The 15,435-nt window shown below is 36.9% G+C and overlaps 1 protein-coding gene across 4 annotated transcripts in view; it reads left to right on the top strand.

The window, feature by feature from the left end:
- DACH2 (dachshund family transcription factor 2) overlaps window positions 1–15,435 on the top strand; it is a 314,287-nt gene that overhangs the window by 240,344 nt on the left and 58,508 nt on the right. For all 4 annotated transcript variants that reach the window (XM_052813355.1, XM_052813357.1, XM_052813354.1 and 1 more), the window contains exons 4-5: window positions 1,479–1,634; window positions 4,496–4,668. In XM_052813355.1, the coding sequence (XP_052669315.1) occupies window positions 1,479–1,634; window positions 4,496–4,668 (329 nt within the window). The remainder of the gene's footprint in view (window positions 1–1,478; window positions 1,635–4,495; window positions 4,669–15,435) is intronic.

The following is a 15,435-nucleotide window of genomic DNA, read 5'->3' as shown; positions in this document are numbered from 1 at the left end:
TATATTTAATAACAAAGATGCTGACACAGCCTTAACTGTAGTAGTTCTTCTAATTACTGCACTATGCCATGTTATATTATATCACATGGCATAATTTAGTGTATCTTCCTTTGTCAATGTATTAGTCATCATTTTACAAATTAGAAATCTTTTATAGGAATGTAATTCATACTTGGACATAGTGCTAAAATGATGGAGTGATTTCCTTTTTTCTCAATCATTGATCTTTCAAACTTTTTCATTTAGCCGTATTAATCATGTTTATTAGCTAAGTGTTGTCATGAAGAATGGAATTTTTCTGTTACTTTCATATTCAATTAAAATGTTTTTTTGCTTGCTGCCTCTATCTGCTGCATCATAGTAATCTATTTACTTATTCTAATTGAAATTCTTGTTCATAAATTCAAAACAAAGTCAATACTGCAGTTACACATTTTCATAACAATCTATAATCTAATTGAAAATATGGGGCGTACCTGAGAAGAGACTGTACTTAAAATATGTTTTTATTCTAGAAACATTAAATCTAACTTTTTTAAGGTGGTTTGTTTTGTGGACCAGGTGTATTTCAGAATTCACTAACATGGTCTACTTAACTGCTGTTTAAAAGGAACTTGTTGTTATTCAAGTGTATAAGCGTAATACTGAAGAAAACTACAATCTGTAAAATTGCTGCAGAACACCCTCTCTTCAGAAGACCTAACAGATATTCTAGACCAAACACATGAGACACGAGTGCTTAGTTCGCTATACTGTGGTTTTGTTGTAGACAGTAATTACTGTGCCTAATAGATATCTGGACTCTTTAAATTCCTGAATACTAATGATTTCCTAGCCCAACCTAATCCCTGCCTTGTTTAACCTAGCTAAGTTGTGTTTCACTTAGGACATCCCCAGGATCAAACCCAGCAGTGGAGGGAAAGCTCTTTAAGCTCAGAGATAACATAGCAGCGGGATAAATTGGTGTAACCTGTTCAGGGATGAATTTAAGCTAGAATGCTAGTGAGCATTGGAGGGAGTGAGTAGCAGAGCGACGCTCCAGTAAGATTAGCAGTGGTGAGAGACCTGAGGAGCCCGCGGGTGGACACCAATTAGTCTCTGGCAGGGACTGGGTGGCCTGATTCCCTGTGATAGCAGGAGATTGTGATTCAGTGTCTCAGATGTTCCCTTTCTGCCTTGTTTACTTAATTGTGATTGATGTTTACTTGGATGATTTTATCCTTAAACATTTAGCTTGTCCTGTTTCCAAAAACTAGTGTTACGAAGGTAGGTGATGCTGAAAGTTTTTAATCATATTTTTTGCCTGATGCATATTTATTAATTTATTAAAAAAAAAAATTCAGGTGTAGGTTTCAGGTGCTTTGTCTGTGGTAGGTGCTTAGCTATGGTAAAGAGTATTAGCTCATTGCTAACCAAGCAAAATGTTTTTTAAAGAAAAGTATATGCCATTTATGGTTTGTTTGTACCCTGTTTTGCAGGTGGGAGTGAATCCTCCTGGGACAAAGACAAGCTTCAGTCTCCCATTACAACGGGATCACAGCATAGCATTGGTCATCCGACACTATCAGGGCAGTCGAGCCTTGGAAGCGCGCACCCACTCAGTCCTCTCCAGCAGAACCACCTGCTCACCAACAGTACGTACTGTGCTCTTATGGGGGAAAAAAACGTACGTGGAGCCCTGCTTGGAGGCTGGGCTTGCATTCCTTCCCGGCCTCCTGGAGGTGGGGGAGATGGATGGGAGACGCCTGAGCGACAGGAGGGTCAGTCCTCCCACTGTCTGCTGCACTTGTGCATCATGGCCAAGCCACCCACTGGGATACAGCTGCCCTCTTTGAATAGTCACCCACTGCTGGGTTAGGAACTGTCAGTCCTTAATTGACAGTTCCATGGCCTGGACTGAAGGGAAAAATAACCATAAAGTTGCTTAAAATTTTAGCTATGTGAGAAAATTGTCTTCCAGTTTAAAATTGCTGACCACCAAATATGAATATGAGCCCCAGGATTAAATGCAGAATGTCTAGTTGAAAGTGAGCAGAAGCAATCCCTCTGCCATGTTTTGCCTTGTACCTGCCAGGTGTGGGCAAGGTCATCCATTGAACCCAGCTATCCAAAGCAGCTGGAGTAAAAGGACACCGATAAAGTTTGGATTTGGAACTTAAAGCTCCCTTCAGACCCATCTCTTTTCCTTCCCTTAGGAAGGCAGCAGGTGGGAAGCCAGCAGTTCCCCTTCTCCTTTGCACCCACAGAGGGCAAGAAGGGAAGGGAAAGTTATTCCAAGAAAGATGTTCAGGATTAATAATTTAAAAATTAGTGAGGAGTAAAGTTAATTCTAACAGATGGTGGTGGATGAAGAATGAAAATCTCACTGTGTCTGAATTCTTGTTATTTAAGCTCTTCATCTTCAAAGTTTTGAAAGTTCATTTTTGGTGTTAATTTTAATGAATGAAGGACATATCTGGCTCCTTACACAATTGTAGGAGCAGATAGTTCCTTGCTACCTATGTAGAGCCCCAGACTTGAACAAATCAAAGCTATTGAAATGATACTTACAATATGGACCCATATTGCTTTGTTCATGGGAAGGTATGGAGCTGAGCATTTTGGGTTAAGTGTCAGTAGTTGAGAAACACCACATCAGAGGACTCGAATTCACTGTAGTTTATCCTTTCATTTTATATTCTTGCATAATTCAATACCTGTATATATTTTACATACAGGGATATTGTGTTCTTTGCTGTTAAAGGAAACTTTAAAGATATTTTATAGTAGATTTTGCAGTAGGCAAATGTCTATAGGCTATTAAAGGGTTTATTGAATGTCAGGCATTATGTCCAATGATTTGCAAGTGTGGGATATATTTTCTTCATAGTCCTCTGAAATGTTTGACGGATTGTGTCTTAAAACTGGTGATGTGCTGTTAAATTCTGTTTGTAGTTTGCATTTAGTTTGCATGTCAATTGGACTTTAAGTAGACATACAACTCAATGTGGCCAGATGGTGTCTGGGAGTTTTGGAACTCTATAGAAAGATTATTGGGCTGTTAAGGGAGATAGGCAGGGGAACAAAGGCTTATGGATGTAAGCACTGAAGGGATTGTCAGTATGGTTTAAAGTGAAGGGAGATGTATGTGGGCTTTGCTTATTACCTATGATAATTAATATTGGCATGGATCATCATATAAAATATATAGTGAATCATAAGACATCACAGTTGTTGATCATGATATACTCAAGCTAAACAGAAATAGTGTGGGAGCTCAGAATATATACAATTCTGCCTTTTGTGGTGGGCGCAGTCCTGTTTTTATATTGCTACAGTCAAATTGTGGTGGAATAACATAAGCTATATCAGTCAATGATATTTTTTATTGTGGGTTCTGTCATACGCCAAAATGGTGACTGGCCTTCTCATTTAAAATAGTTACGATAGAGCCAAAAGTTAAAAAACTTCTAGAAATAATTAATGTGAATAGCATGTGGTTCTGATTCTGACTAGCTATATGATTATGTTATTTACTACTTGTACCTGAATTTTTCAATGAGAATTTCTAATCTAAATTTCATTTAGAAAAATGATAACACATTTTGTCTGGCAGAATGAGTCCTATTTTTTCTGAAAAAATAATTTTGGATGCCCAAAGGTAACTATCTTCAAGTGGTCTCTGTAACGAATTCTTAAATGCAAAATAACCTGAAACAATTCTTTCAGTGAATTGGCGTCTGGGTCTTGCTTTCCATTGTAGTCATTACTAAATACTGCAAGTAATACACAGGCTGAAACAGATATTAATGAAACATGAGAATCCAGTTCTTGCTAGCAGTAACATCACCTTTTTGGCAATGTCAAGATCTGCAAGTTGGTCCAAATGAATTTCATACCTTCTTAAATTGTTTTATATCCATAGCAGAAGACAATTTAAAGTGACTTTTTGGAAATTAAAACCTCTGGCAACAATTTTAACCTCTCGTTACATGTTCCAGTTCCCAGACCTTCTGTACGGTAGTTCAGTAGTGGCTACAGTCCAACCCACAGCTTCCTGTATTCAAGAAATAGTCCTAATACAAAAATCTAGTCTCAGACTGCTGTGTATGTGAACTAATAATAGTAAGAGGACTTGGTAGGAGTATGTTGTCAGATAAAATTATTAATAAATATTCATCGGATGTATTGGAAAAACATGCAAATATCTGCATGTTTTGTGGTTTTGTCTTTATTGCTGCTAATAAAGAGATCACTGAACTTACGCACTGTTATATATTCATTTTGCTAATATTGTGCTACTTCACAGCTGTATGTTTCTTTCCCTAATACAAACCAGACAGCCTTTTCTGGAATGCAAAGACAATTAACCTCTATGTAACATCAAAATTACTAATGCATAATAGTATTGAGTTTGACTAGTCGGTGTTCCAGTAGAATATAGACTCTAAAAATTAAGGTGTTGGGTTATAAAGTGAGGGACTGACACATATAACCTGTGCATGCTCTCTTTTAGGGATAGACCTGCCGTTTATGATGATGCCCCACCCTCTGCTTCCCGTCAGCCTACCTCCCGCTTCGGTCGCAATGGCAATGAATCAGATGAACCACCTCAATACAATAGCTAACATGGCTGCAGCAGCCCAAATGCACAGTCCTCTTTCCAGGGCAGGGGCCTCTGTTATAAAGGTAAGAGTCATCTATGAGGCTTAGAAAAAACAGCTTTTTGTGGCTAACAAAAACATTTACAGTAACTTTCTTAAGGAAGATAACTAAGAGGCAATGAGCTTATACTTATACTGCCTATAGCACACCTGGTCTGCTGTTCCTGACAGTGCTTCAGTCTGAGGAAATACCCACGAGTACAGTCAAGAAGTTAAGATGCTCTGCCCTATCTACAAATCTGTAATGTAATTAAAAACAGATAATAACACTCACTAGAGGGTAGGGGAATAAGCAGTGCTGCATCTGTTAAAGCTCAAAAGCTATTCTAAAATGTTGTTTAAAATCAAACTTAATGTTATGCTTAAAAGAAAATGCTATAGAACATAACAGGAACTCTAGTGCAGTGCAATTCCAGAACAGGTTAATAGCAGAGAACATCATCAGAAGTACCTTAGTGACTGTCATCTCCGGTAGCCACACCTACATTTCCTTCTGGCTGGGTAAAACGTGTTTATACTTTTGATACTCTCTTCCAAGCAGGTTGTTAAGAAAATTTCCTGCCTGTGTTGAGAGCTGAAGTCCTGCCACACACTAAAAATATGTTGAGACAAGAAATGTTCAAAGTAGAAGGATGTAGGATCAGTGTATGTGAAGGATTGGTGCTATGGGATTCTCTAAAACACAGTGTTGCCCTCTTCCTATTGAGCAAAAATGAAAAGTTTTCGTCAGTCTAACTTTTGAGTTTATTTGCATGCATGTGTGTGTTTCTTGTTGTCAAAATTAAATTTTTGTCAGCTTTGAAAGGTAGTTAGTCCATTTTTCTTTGGTTTTAAGTATATGAGTCTATAGAGCTATCTGTTCTGGAAAGTACATGTCTCTTTATTTTGATATTTATGCTCATTTACACTCATGTATCCCCATCATACTGGAATCCCAAAGTTCTGAGTTGCCTTATTCTAATAACTTTCACTGATTTGCTGAACTTAATCTCTTGTATCTTTATTGTAAAACATCTTAATTATAAAATATAATTATTTTATCATTGAGAAAGTTACTGTTGCCAATATTACAGGCCAATTGTGAGAATAAATTAGGATTGTACTTTATCTTGTCACAGCTTGCTGCTGCAGGAAATTTTGTTTCTACATCAAGCAGGGAAAGAAACTAGTAGTACACAAGCACATGTTTGTTTTTCATACTTTTATTTACGGATACCAACATACATTCAAGGAAGAAAGCAAATCTCTCTTGTCACATTACAGTATCATAAAATATTACGTGTCTCTCTTGCTGAGGTTCTGGAGGTCTTTGTTTTTCTTCTGATTTTCTTCCTGGCCCTGAGCATCTCCAAAATTGCCTCAGGTTGTTTTTCTTCTTTACTGAGAGTCCACTTCCAAACTAGGGCAAATGTTGTTCTTAATAGTTTGATTTTGTGTTTATTTTGTTTTCTTGGATTCTGGGAGGCCGGTAGAATTTGAGGAGTGGGGTGGGGTGGTTCCCTAGTTAGAGACAATTCAGAATTGAGATCTATAAAAACTTCTTATCATCAGTGTATCTGCACAGTTGTTGACTGGGTGGGGGACACGTGCTATCTCTGATGTCCAACTGTCCCTCAGTTAATACAAGTCACTGAATTGTTAGATATTAATTGAGGTTCCATTCGTTTCACTCAGTAACATTTTCTATAACTGTTCAGAGACCTCTTGAGAAAACTATAACTTAAATACAGCAGTAGAATATTTGTAGCAGCAAGTAGACTGCATAAGCTTTGATTATATGTTGAATGCTGTCAGTACATCAAAATGAGGATTGAATATGTATTTGTAAACAACGCTAGTTCTTTGTAATATAAACTACAGTTTTTGCAAACGGTTAGGTTTAAGGATGCTCTTTAGCAGGCCCTTGCTGTTGCTAGTTACTCATTTACAGCTATTTTTTCCCCAACACCTGCACTAGAGGATACACAATATCTCCACAGCAACAGTAGGTCTCACCAGCACTCTAGTGGGAATTATTTCCTCTACATGATGTAGAGGAAAATACACCAGTAGCTAATGTGACAGAGGTAAAGTGTGCATCCATTGCTGTGTTACTCAAACCTGTCAAGTGATGCTGCATCTTTCTATCGTTTGTTTTGAGTGCTGAAACTGTAGATGAATTTTATTACAGAGAGTGTGAAGCTCCTTTTGTCCTTTCCTTCCCTTATGTACAATCATCTAGCTCTGAATGGTGACCAGTTAAGATGAAATCCTTGTACAAAATGAAACGTGTAAAAGAAAAGCATTGCTGCTGTTGTCATGTCAGCAGTATTACTTTTATTATGTGACATTATTTCAGTGCATTTAATAAGTACAAAAAATTACTAGTTTTAGATAGACTGCAACTCCAGCATCATGTCGTTACTTAAAATGGGCGAAATGAATCGAATATATTGAGTATGTATCTATTTCCATACTCTGATGACTAAAATACCACTTGGCCTGTTTTCTAGAGGTGTGAGAATCAGCTGCTTTATAAAGGTTTTGAATGAAGTCATTATGCTTTTTATATCACGTTTGCCATTTAGAAATAAGCTGTTCTACCAAGATATGCATGATCAGCAAAGTTAACATTTAGTGCTCCAGAAAGAAATGTCATAACTATGAAACTTGATTTCTTCCTGACAGGAACACCATAAATTAGGCAGGCACAATGGCCAAGCTCACAAAACCTTCTTAGCCATCTATAATATGATCTGATGTGATTATAGCAGCACCCGCTAGCAGTGCTATAGCTACGGTTCTGACAGTGCCCCTGTAATAAATGCAGTCTTTAAGGCATTTACTGCGCATCTGAAAGAGTTTGCTCTGTTTGGAACTTGTCTCAAATGGTTCTGAAGAATCTGTATAATTGAGGGTCTCATGGCAAAAACAGAATTTGACAGCAAGGCTGACTTCACCACCCTCTCTCTTCCTCTTGCGCCTACTCTGCAATCCAGTTACTGGCCTAGGTTTAAAATGCTTTGCCAGCCTGGTCTTGAGGACCAGGCTGGGGTGGAACTTAGCTGCAGTACACTTGAATCATGGTTTAGGCTAGAAATAGTAGTGAATAAAAGTAGTGGTTTCCTGTCATCCAGTAATTTTGTTCCTGAAACTCAGAAAAATCTACTCAGTGATGATAGTTTTGGGTCTTCAGAAGCAAAGTTTGGATGGGCCCTTTATACAAAAGAGAAAGGATTTTTCACTGAAGTTTGTAGAACAACTCGACTCCAGAGAGCAGTAACTATGTAACATTAAGAGTTTTATTTTACAGTGAATATGACTAATTATGTGACGAATATGACTATTAATATGGAATCACAGCATATTATACAGTTTCTCATAAAGGAGCTGTTAAGATCTATGCTGAGAACACAAATTGAATAGAATGCTGAAAGCACACCTAAATCTTAACAGATCATTTAAATTAAATTGGGTCCAAAGGAGCTGAGGCCTCACATGAAGAGGTGTCACAGCAAAAATGGGAATAGCTCATCTGTTCATTGACAGTACTTTTGAACCTCAGAATCGGACCGTGCCCATATAACAGTTCTGTCCACAGTGGAATGACCCCTCAAGCTGCAGATCCTCAGGCTACGTACAATAAAGGCATCAGGTAGTGTCATAAGCCTAAAGTCTCAATTTATACAGATTAAGCCAGAAGGGGCTTATATGACTAAAAAAACATATTAGCTTGCACAATTGCAGCCAAAAGGCGGGAGGGGATGAGGGGGATGTTTGGGGTTAGGAAAGTATAAGGAGGACTGGCAAGAGCCAAGTTTCTGGTGCCGTGACTATGTGAGTCTTTGTATATTCACTGAAAGGCCACTTTCCCAGGTGTCCTTCGGAACAAGGTTGGCGGGAGATACTGTCGATAGGGTGGGCTTGAGATTGTGGGAACCGAATCCAAACCAGGGGCCTTAAGGTGCTCCCTTTTGTGTTAGATATCAAAGGAGTACTGATAGTCGAGTAATGAGGCAAAATTTTATCCCAGAGATTTGAGAGGCTCTTTTACCCTTCTCTCCCAGTTTTTCCTTGCTTCTTGTTCTATTCACCCCACGTGTTTTGCGCTGTCCTTGCTCCTCTTCCTCATGTCTCACCCTTCGTCCTCCATCTCTCTTCATCGTTCTCTCTCCCTTTCCTTCTGGCTCTCTAACAACCTCTTCTGAGCCACTGAGAGATGTGCTTCTCCTGAGTAGGAGTATTTCTGCAAATTGGTTTCCTGCTCCCCATTTTTCTTCTATCGTCATTCCCTCATGCTTGCTGTATTCCTACTTATTCTTTTTTCTCTTATTCTTTCTGCTCTTGTCCAGGTCCCAATAAGGAATAAATGGCACATTTTTTGAAGGCAGCTGGAAAACCCAGAGAAAAGAAGTTTAAATGGAATAGAAATGCTTTGCTTCAAAAAAACCTCAAAATAAAGCATTTTTATTTTTGTATTTGAAATCATCTTTCTTTCAGAATTTCACCCCAATGTACTTTAGAAACAAACCAAAACCCACGCACTTCCCATCCACCCCACCCCCCCCAGACACCCCACACCCCCAAAAAACGGGGACATTTTGGGTGAAATGCAATGTTTTATTTTGGTAGGAAAACTGAAATCTTGTACTTCACATCAACTCTACACAATTTCTGTCTGAATATTTTGGTCTACTGATAAAGAGAACAAAGCAGTATTTGTACAGTGTGATCTAGACATGCAGTAGAGATTTTTGAGTCTCCTTTTCTTTGTGTTCTGTTCATCTCCTGATTTCGTGGGATTGTTAAAGCATTTGTAAAGGATGTATATGACATGATTTTAAATTCCCTAAAGAGAATACAGATGGGCTGTGTAATTATTGCTGAGAGGTGCTATTTTCTGTGTGCTGTACAACTCATATTCATAATATTTACCTGACAGCCAGAAAAATGTGGCCATCTCGGAATACTCTGAAACGATTCTTCTCAGTATAGAAACATTTCTTGTTACAGAATTTATAACATTTAATTTCATAGCTCTCTGTGCATTCAATTCATTCTGAAATGTTTCCAGATTATTACAAGATTTATAAAATAAAACTTCCATAAAATTTGTGTTATTTTTCTCATTATTAGATTTATTCTGTCCCGTTTCATAGCATGTGTTCATTGCTGGCAGCTTATTGCTGAAATGGGTACTAGAATATGTTAGGGGAGTGACACGTGAGACAAGAGTAGTTTAAGTTTGTTTCTTATACGGCTAATTTTTGTGGCTGTATCTGTAGCAAAGGAGAAGTGAGTGTGCAGTTTTGTGCAGTTTTGTATCTTTTTATTCAGTGATACAGAAAAACTACTACATGGGGAGATGTTCAGGTCCCTGCAAATTGCATTAAATATCCTTCTCACCTCTCCTGCTTTGAGGGCAGGCATATCCCTCTCCCTGCAATGCCAAGAATGCCTTGCTTGTTAACACCGAGACACCTAGTTGCTAGGTTAAAGAATAAGCAATGAATACTTATTTTAAACTTTCAAGTGGAAAAAAATACAGTAAGAAGCAAGTACATCTCTTTTTTGCAAAGCTTGCAAGGGAATATTGTTAGGTCAAGCACATACTAGCTTTTAGTTCTGGCTCAGATCTTTTTAGTATTGGCTTAGTCATTTGCATTTGTACTTAATAACTAATATAGTATAAAGTAGGTTAGATAGAGCATTATCATCATTAGTCCTGGGAGTGCCTTTCTTTCATTCAGTAGCAGCACTGGGTGAAACAATTCATAGGAGGGGTACAAGTAGAAAGTTTCCATTGCAAGATCCTTTCCAATTTTAGTCAATATTATACTTTCAGGTTCAAAGTAAAATGTAAAGGTAAAATCTTAATATACGAGTGAAGGTTGCCATAGTTTTCACAGTGACTGCCAATTTAAGAAATGGTGAAGAAGGAAGCTCTTGTTTGGCTGTTTACCAATACCATCTGATTAGCTGCGGTTTTCTGTTTGGCTGAGCAGCTGGCAATTAATGAATTGATAGGAAGTAGTCACAAGGTAATGGAATTAGCAAGTGAACATCTGGTATTAAAAATCACTAAATGTAGAAGAGTTTTTATGATTTCTTAAATTTGGTGGGAAAGTAATTGCCAGTTGACTACAGCTGAAACAACTATATGTACGCAGTGAAAAAAATTGCATTTTAAATGGCAAAGTGCATATTTTAAGTGAATGACTTCCCGATACACTGCAAAAGATGAATGGGATCCAGCTGGCTTTCAGACATACAGATCCTATCTTAGTTTTAGACCAGCTGTTTACCTTGTTCATCTCCAGTTCTTACAGCAATTGGAGATACTACAAGTAGCTCAGAAGACCAACAAGTCATCCATACTCTTTGCGTGTACCCATTTCCAGACTGAGATGATTCAAAATACAAACCTAACCACTGTTCTCTTGCCCAGAAACAGTAACTCTAACCATTGTATTTCTTGTCGGCCATTGTCCAGCATCATTTCGGATTTAGCACAGCTCCTGCTTACTGTGTCAGGATTATTCTTTTTCTTTGAGAAGTCTGCCAATTATGTATTGCTTTTCTCAATAGTGCATTAGCTTTAGAACACTATTTAAAATGTACTTGTTATTAGAATTCAATTAGTATTACTATCACCTAAGGTCAGTTGGAAAGAAATATGTGTCTTAGTATTAACTAAAGAAAAAAAATGGTTAGCAATTCAATTCTTTGCTAACTGAAATTGTGTTTTCTTATTCTTCTCTCTTTATTGAAGATGGAATTCAGCCAGGGAGATAGAAGCAGCAATATCACAGGCATGAAATTGTGGTGGTTTTGGAGAGGAGGTGAGGAGGTCTGCAGCCAGTCTACTGGCTGACTGCTCCTGGCTTCACAGATCCCTCCAGAAAAATGAGATGGTGGTTTCTAGATTTTTTTTAACTGTGTAGTCCATTTTGAGAATCTGGATAGTGATTTCGTAAGCACTGGGAGACTGAGGTGTGGCACAATAAGCATTCCAGTGGGGAACTAGTGTGCAAATTAACATTGGAAAATTTATTCTGCCAGAGCCTATGAACTCTGTTTTTCCAACGTGGTCATCGGCTCTGAATCTTTCTTACAAAAGTTGAAAACTCTAGTCTAGATCTAAAGACAGCAGAATCCCCATTTTTCCTTCCTCTTGGTTTCATTAGTGAGGTCTGGTGAATTCCAGCTCTCCTGCTACTGCAGAGCCCCGTAGAGTACAGAAGCAGCACCTCAATTAAATACGAAATATCAAGATAAATGTCTGAATAAAATATCCAGGACTCGGACAAACTTCCAAAACCTGCTTGTCAGCAGTGAAATGCCATTAAATCCTCTAGGAACTCATTAATAGATTAACATTTGGAAGAGTAATTACAGCTAGATTAGAACTAAGAATAAAGAAAAATAAAGGAAAATCCAGCAGCATCATTTCTCCAACTCTTGACACAAAATGAAGATCAATACTATAAAAAAAAATCAGAGGTAAGGAATTAAGGTCAAGATGATTATGTCAAAAATAGATAAGCTGTTCATATATATTTCAAATAAAACTAGTATGGATGCAACTGTTATGTAGTGTTTCATATTATTTGTATGGAATACTACCTCACAGGGGATAGAAAAGGGATATTGAGGTGAAATCAAGGATGTATCTGGAAATTGGATGCGTTGATGACTTCAGTGCCGATAACCTAAATCAAAACTAAAATTAACAATGTCAAGCTTCGTAGCTACATTTTCTGAGCCCAAGCAAGACACTGGTCTTTAGTGAGACAGAAATATATTACCCTTCAAAAGGATTAAATACGGCAAAAGTCTTTTTTGAGAATTTATGTTACAGCTCTGTAAAGGGAAGAGAAAAGATAAGATAAAGTAGGTACTATAGTTAGATAAATAGATGAGATCTTGAGAAATGTTTTCATTTTTCACAAGATTCTCACAATCTGTAAATTTTATATATACAATTCATTGCATTATAACCTAGAATATGAAACTCACAAATTTATGAAATAGGAAGAAATACAAATGGAGAAAATACGACTTTATTTAGAAATGCTTCTCTATTACTGTGAGTGTACCTACTGTAGAACCAGGCTGCACAGCAGTGTGCCGGTGGGAACTTAGCTATTTTCAAGAGGGAAAAAAAAATAAAATATATGAAAAGTAACAAGGTTGTAAAATACATAGATGACAAATAAAATGAAGTCATCAACGTGTAAAAAAAATGTTAAGGCTTTAGATTTGCAATTTTCCTATTTAAATGCCCTCATTGATTTGTTACAAATACTGTTAACCCTGTGTTTGGAAAATGGTGAGGACATTATCACTTGTGTTCTCATTTGTAATAAAATAGATTAACTTGCTGTGAAATTTTAACTAGGCTGAGACACAACAGTAGCTACCTAATGAACCAGAGCACATTGCTGTTAAGTAGCTAAATAGATGCATACTGATTACAGGACTGAAAAATGGATCTGTTTACTTGCAAAAAAAGTCTGTTCATGGTGTTATTCATTATAGTAGGGGAAATTCAGCATTACATTTCCACACAAACATTTAGAAATAGACAATTTCTCAATCCATATGTAGTCTTACATGATGATGCTCTATCCTCATTTGTAGCACATATGATACAGAAAAAAATTCAGCTCCTTTGCTGCTTATAGGGGAAAGTGTATCTTCCCTGTATATGTACAATTTTGTAAATGCTAATACGTTAGATGACATAATCACCTAATTCTCTTAGGAAGTGATTCACTGTGTGATTAAGAATGACATTATTATTTGACACTTTTATTTCTGCCTGAACATTTCAAACCAAGACCCTGAGTTTGAAAACAAATTACTTGAAGCAGAGATTATTTTATAGCAAGAGACAATGGGAAATGCAGTTACCAGAAGGAGCTGGAATACTTTGCTTTTCCAAATCATCAGCTTTTGAATTACTCGGATAACTCCCATTTAAGATGACATATATGGCTGTTTGTGTGATATCTAAGTGTTAATTCATAGTCATATTTGTTCATAGTTTTTTTTGCAGAACAGTTGGCATGTCCTCTCCTTGGCTATTCATTTTCATGGTTGCAATAGACAATGAAATTTGCTTAAACTATGTACTCTTCTGTAAAAGTAATCATTTCAAAATGATATCTTAATTGTAAATTGAGTACTCTTTGTGGTAAAAAGAGAAGAAATAGTGCCAAAGAGGACTGTTAAAACTGAAATCCATGCAAATAAAATTACAGTCAGAGTTGTAGCCTGTTAGCAGAAACCTATTTGGAACCCATTATTTACACAAAGGTAAAAGATACATAGTATTTATAAGCTCAGGATTGCATGTATATGATTCATCATTTATTTAGGAGAATACTTCTTGGGGTAAGAATGTGACTTCTTTTAAAAGTAAATTAATAAGCAACCCATCCACAGAGTAAGTCATGACTCTCTATTACTCTTCTGCTCATCTCAGCAACCTGTAAAACCACTCTGAAGATTGAGAAGAAGAAAACACAGGAGACTTTAAGATCAGTGATTTTGACTTTTTTCACCCAGAATTTGAAAATTTGTTTGTTTAAAGCCATTCAGTTTTCAAATTTTTCAGAACTTATGACTCAGCATAATAACATTCATATCTGTTAAAATTTAATAAACATTTTTAATTAGCATTCAAAAATACTGCAATTAAAAGTCTCCCTTTAAGATTTCTTAGTTATTGTATGTTCATTAAATAACAGATAATTAGTGGAAACAGATCCATTGAGGACTAACAGCTATGTAATAGATACACATCTGTTACATGATTTTGAGGCTCAGTTGTTATTTAATGTACAATAACTATCCTATTAAAAACACATTCAAAGCTACGTTCTCAGCTGGTGTGATTGGAATAGGCAAATGCTACCCCTTGCTATTAGGAAGATCCAGTCTCACATTCCCATTGCATCATTCTCAACTGTATCTGTAAATACGAAGATGAGTGTGGTTTAGAGAGATGGTTTCAATGGGTAACAGAATATTCTTAAAATGTCACTTAACTGCTAGTGCTATTAATGAATTGCCTCAATAGGTTATGAACAGAAGCTATTATGCTAGCTATTGATCATGGAAAAACTATTAGAATCTACCATCCTCTTCCTAAAGTTATATTACTCATTTAGGATACTGTATAGGAAAAACTGTATAAATAAAGTTAAGATGCTATTGAGTTTATTTTCAAAAGCACGTGGTAAATTGCCACCAAGTAGCCAGACTGCATACTCCTAATGAAAAATCTTTGCAAATAGGTTAGAAAGGCAGAAAAATTGCAAATTTCCTTTGAGACAACTTCTCCAGATTACACTGTAATTGTGATTTTTAATGAGGTGGGGGCAAGAGGATTGCCCTTTTTAAAAAACAGAAAGTAGTATTTCAGTTCTGAGTTTCTCCAGGGAACAGCTGATTGCCAGGGATGCGGGCAGCTCCAAAGATGCAGTTTCTGGAATTCTGTAAGTTCAAGCATCTCCTTGTTAGTGTCTCTCCATTGGATCTACACTTTAAAGGACTTGTAACAGAGGATTGAAAACATAGAAGGGATTTTAAGATAAGAATATCTAGAGTATCTCAGGCCATGATCCTTCCCTTTTAGAAGATTCTTATTTTTTGTTGGTCTTGGCAACAGGAATGAAGAGTACTGGAATTGTGAATTAATTCAGAAAAATTATACATGTGAAATCACTGGGTTGGAAGGGATCTCAAGTGGTCATATAATCTCTTGCCTTCCTCAAGACAGGATGAATTATTACTTATGCCACGC

Source organism: Harpia harpyja, chromosome 18 (genome assembly GCF_026419915.1).
Source record: "Harpia harpyja isolate bHarHar1 chromosome 18, bHarHar1 primary haplotype, whole genome shotgun sequence".
Lineage (NCBI taxonomy): Eukaryota > Metazoa > Chordata > Aves > Accipitriformes > Accipitridae > Harpia > Harpia harpyja.
Note: the sequence above shows the minus strand (reverse complement) of the source record. Positions and strands in the feature narration are given on the sequence as shown.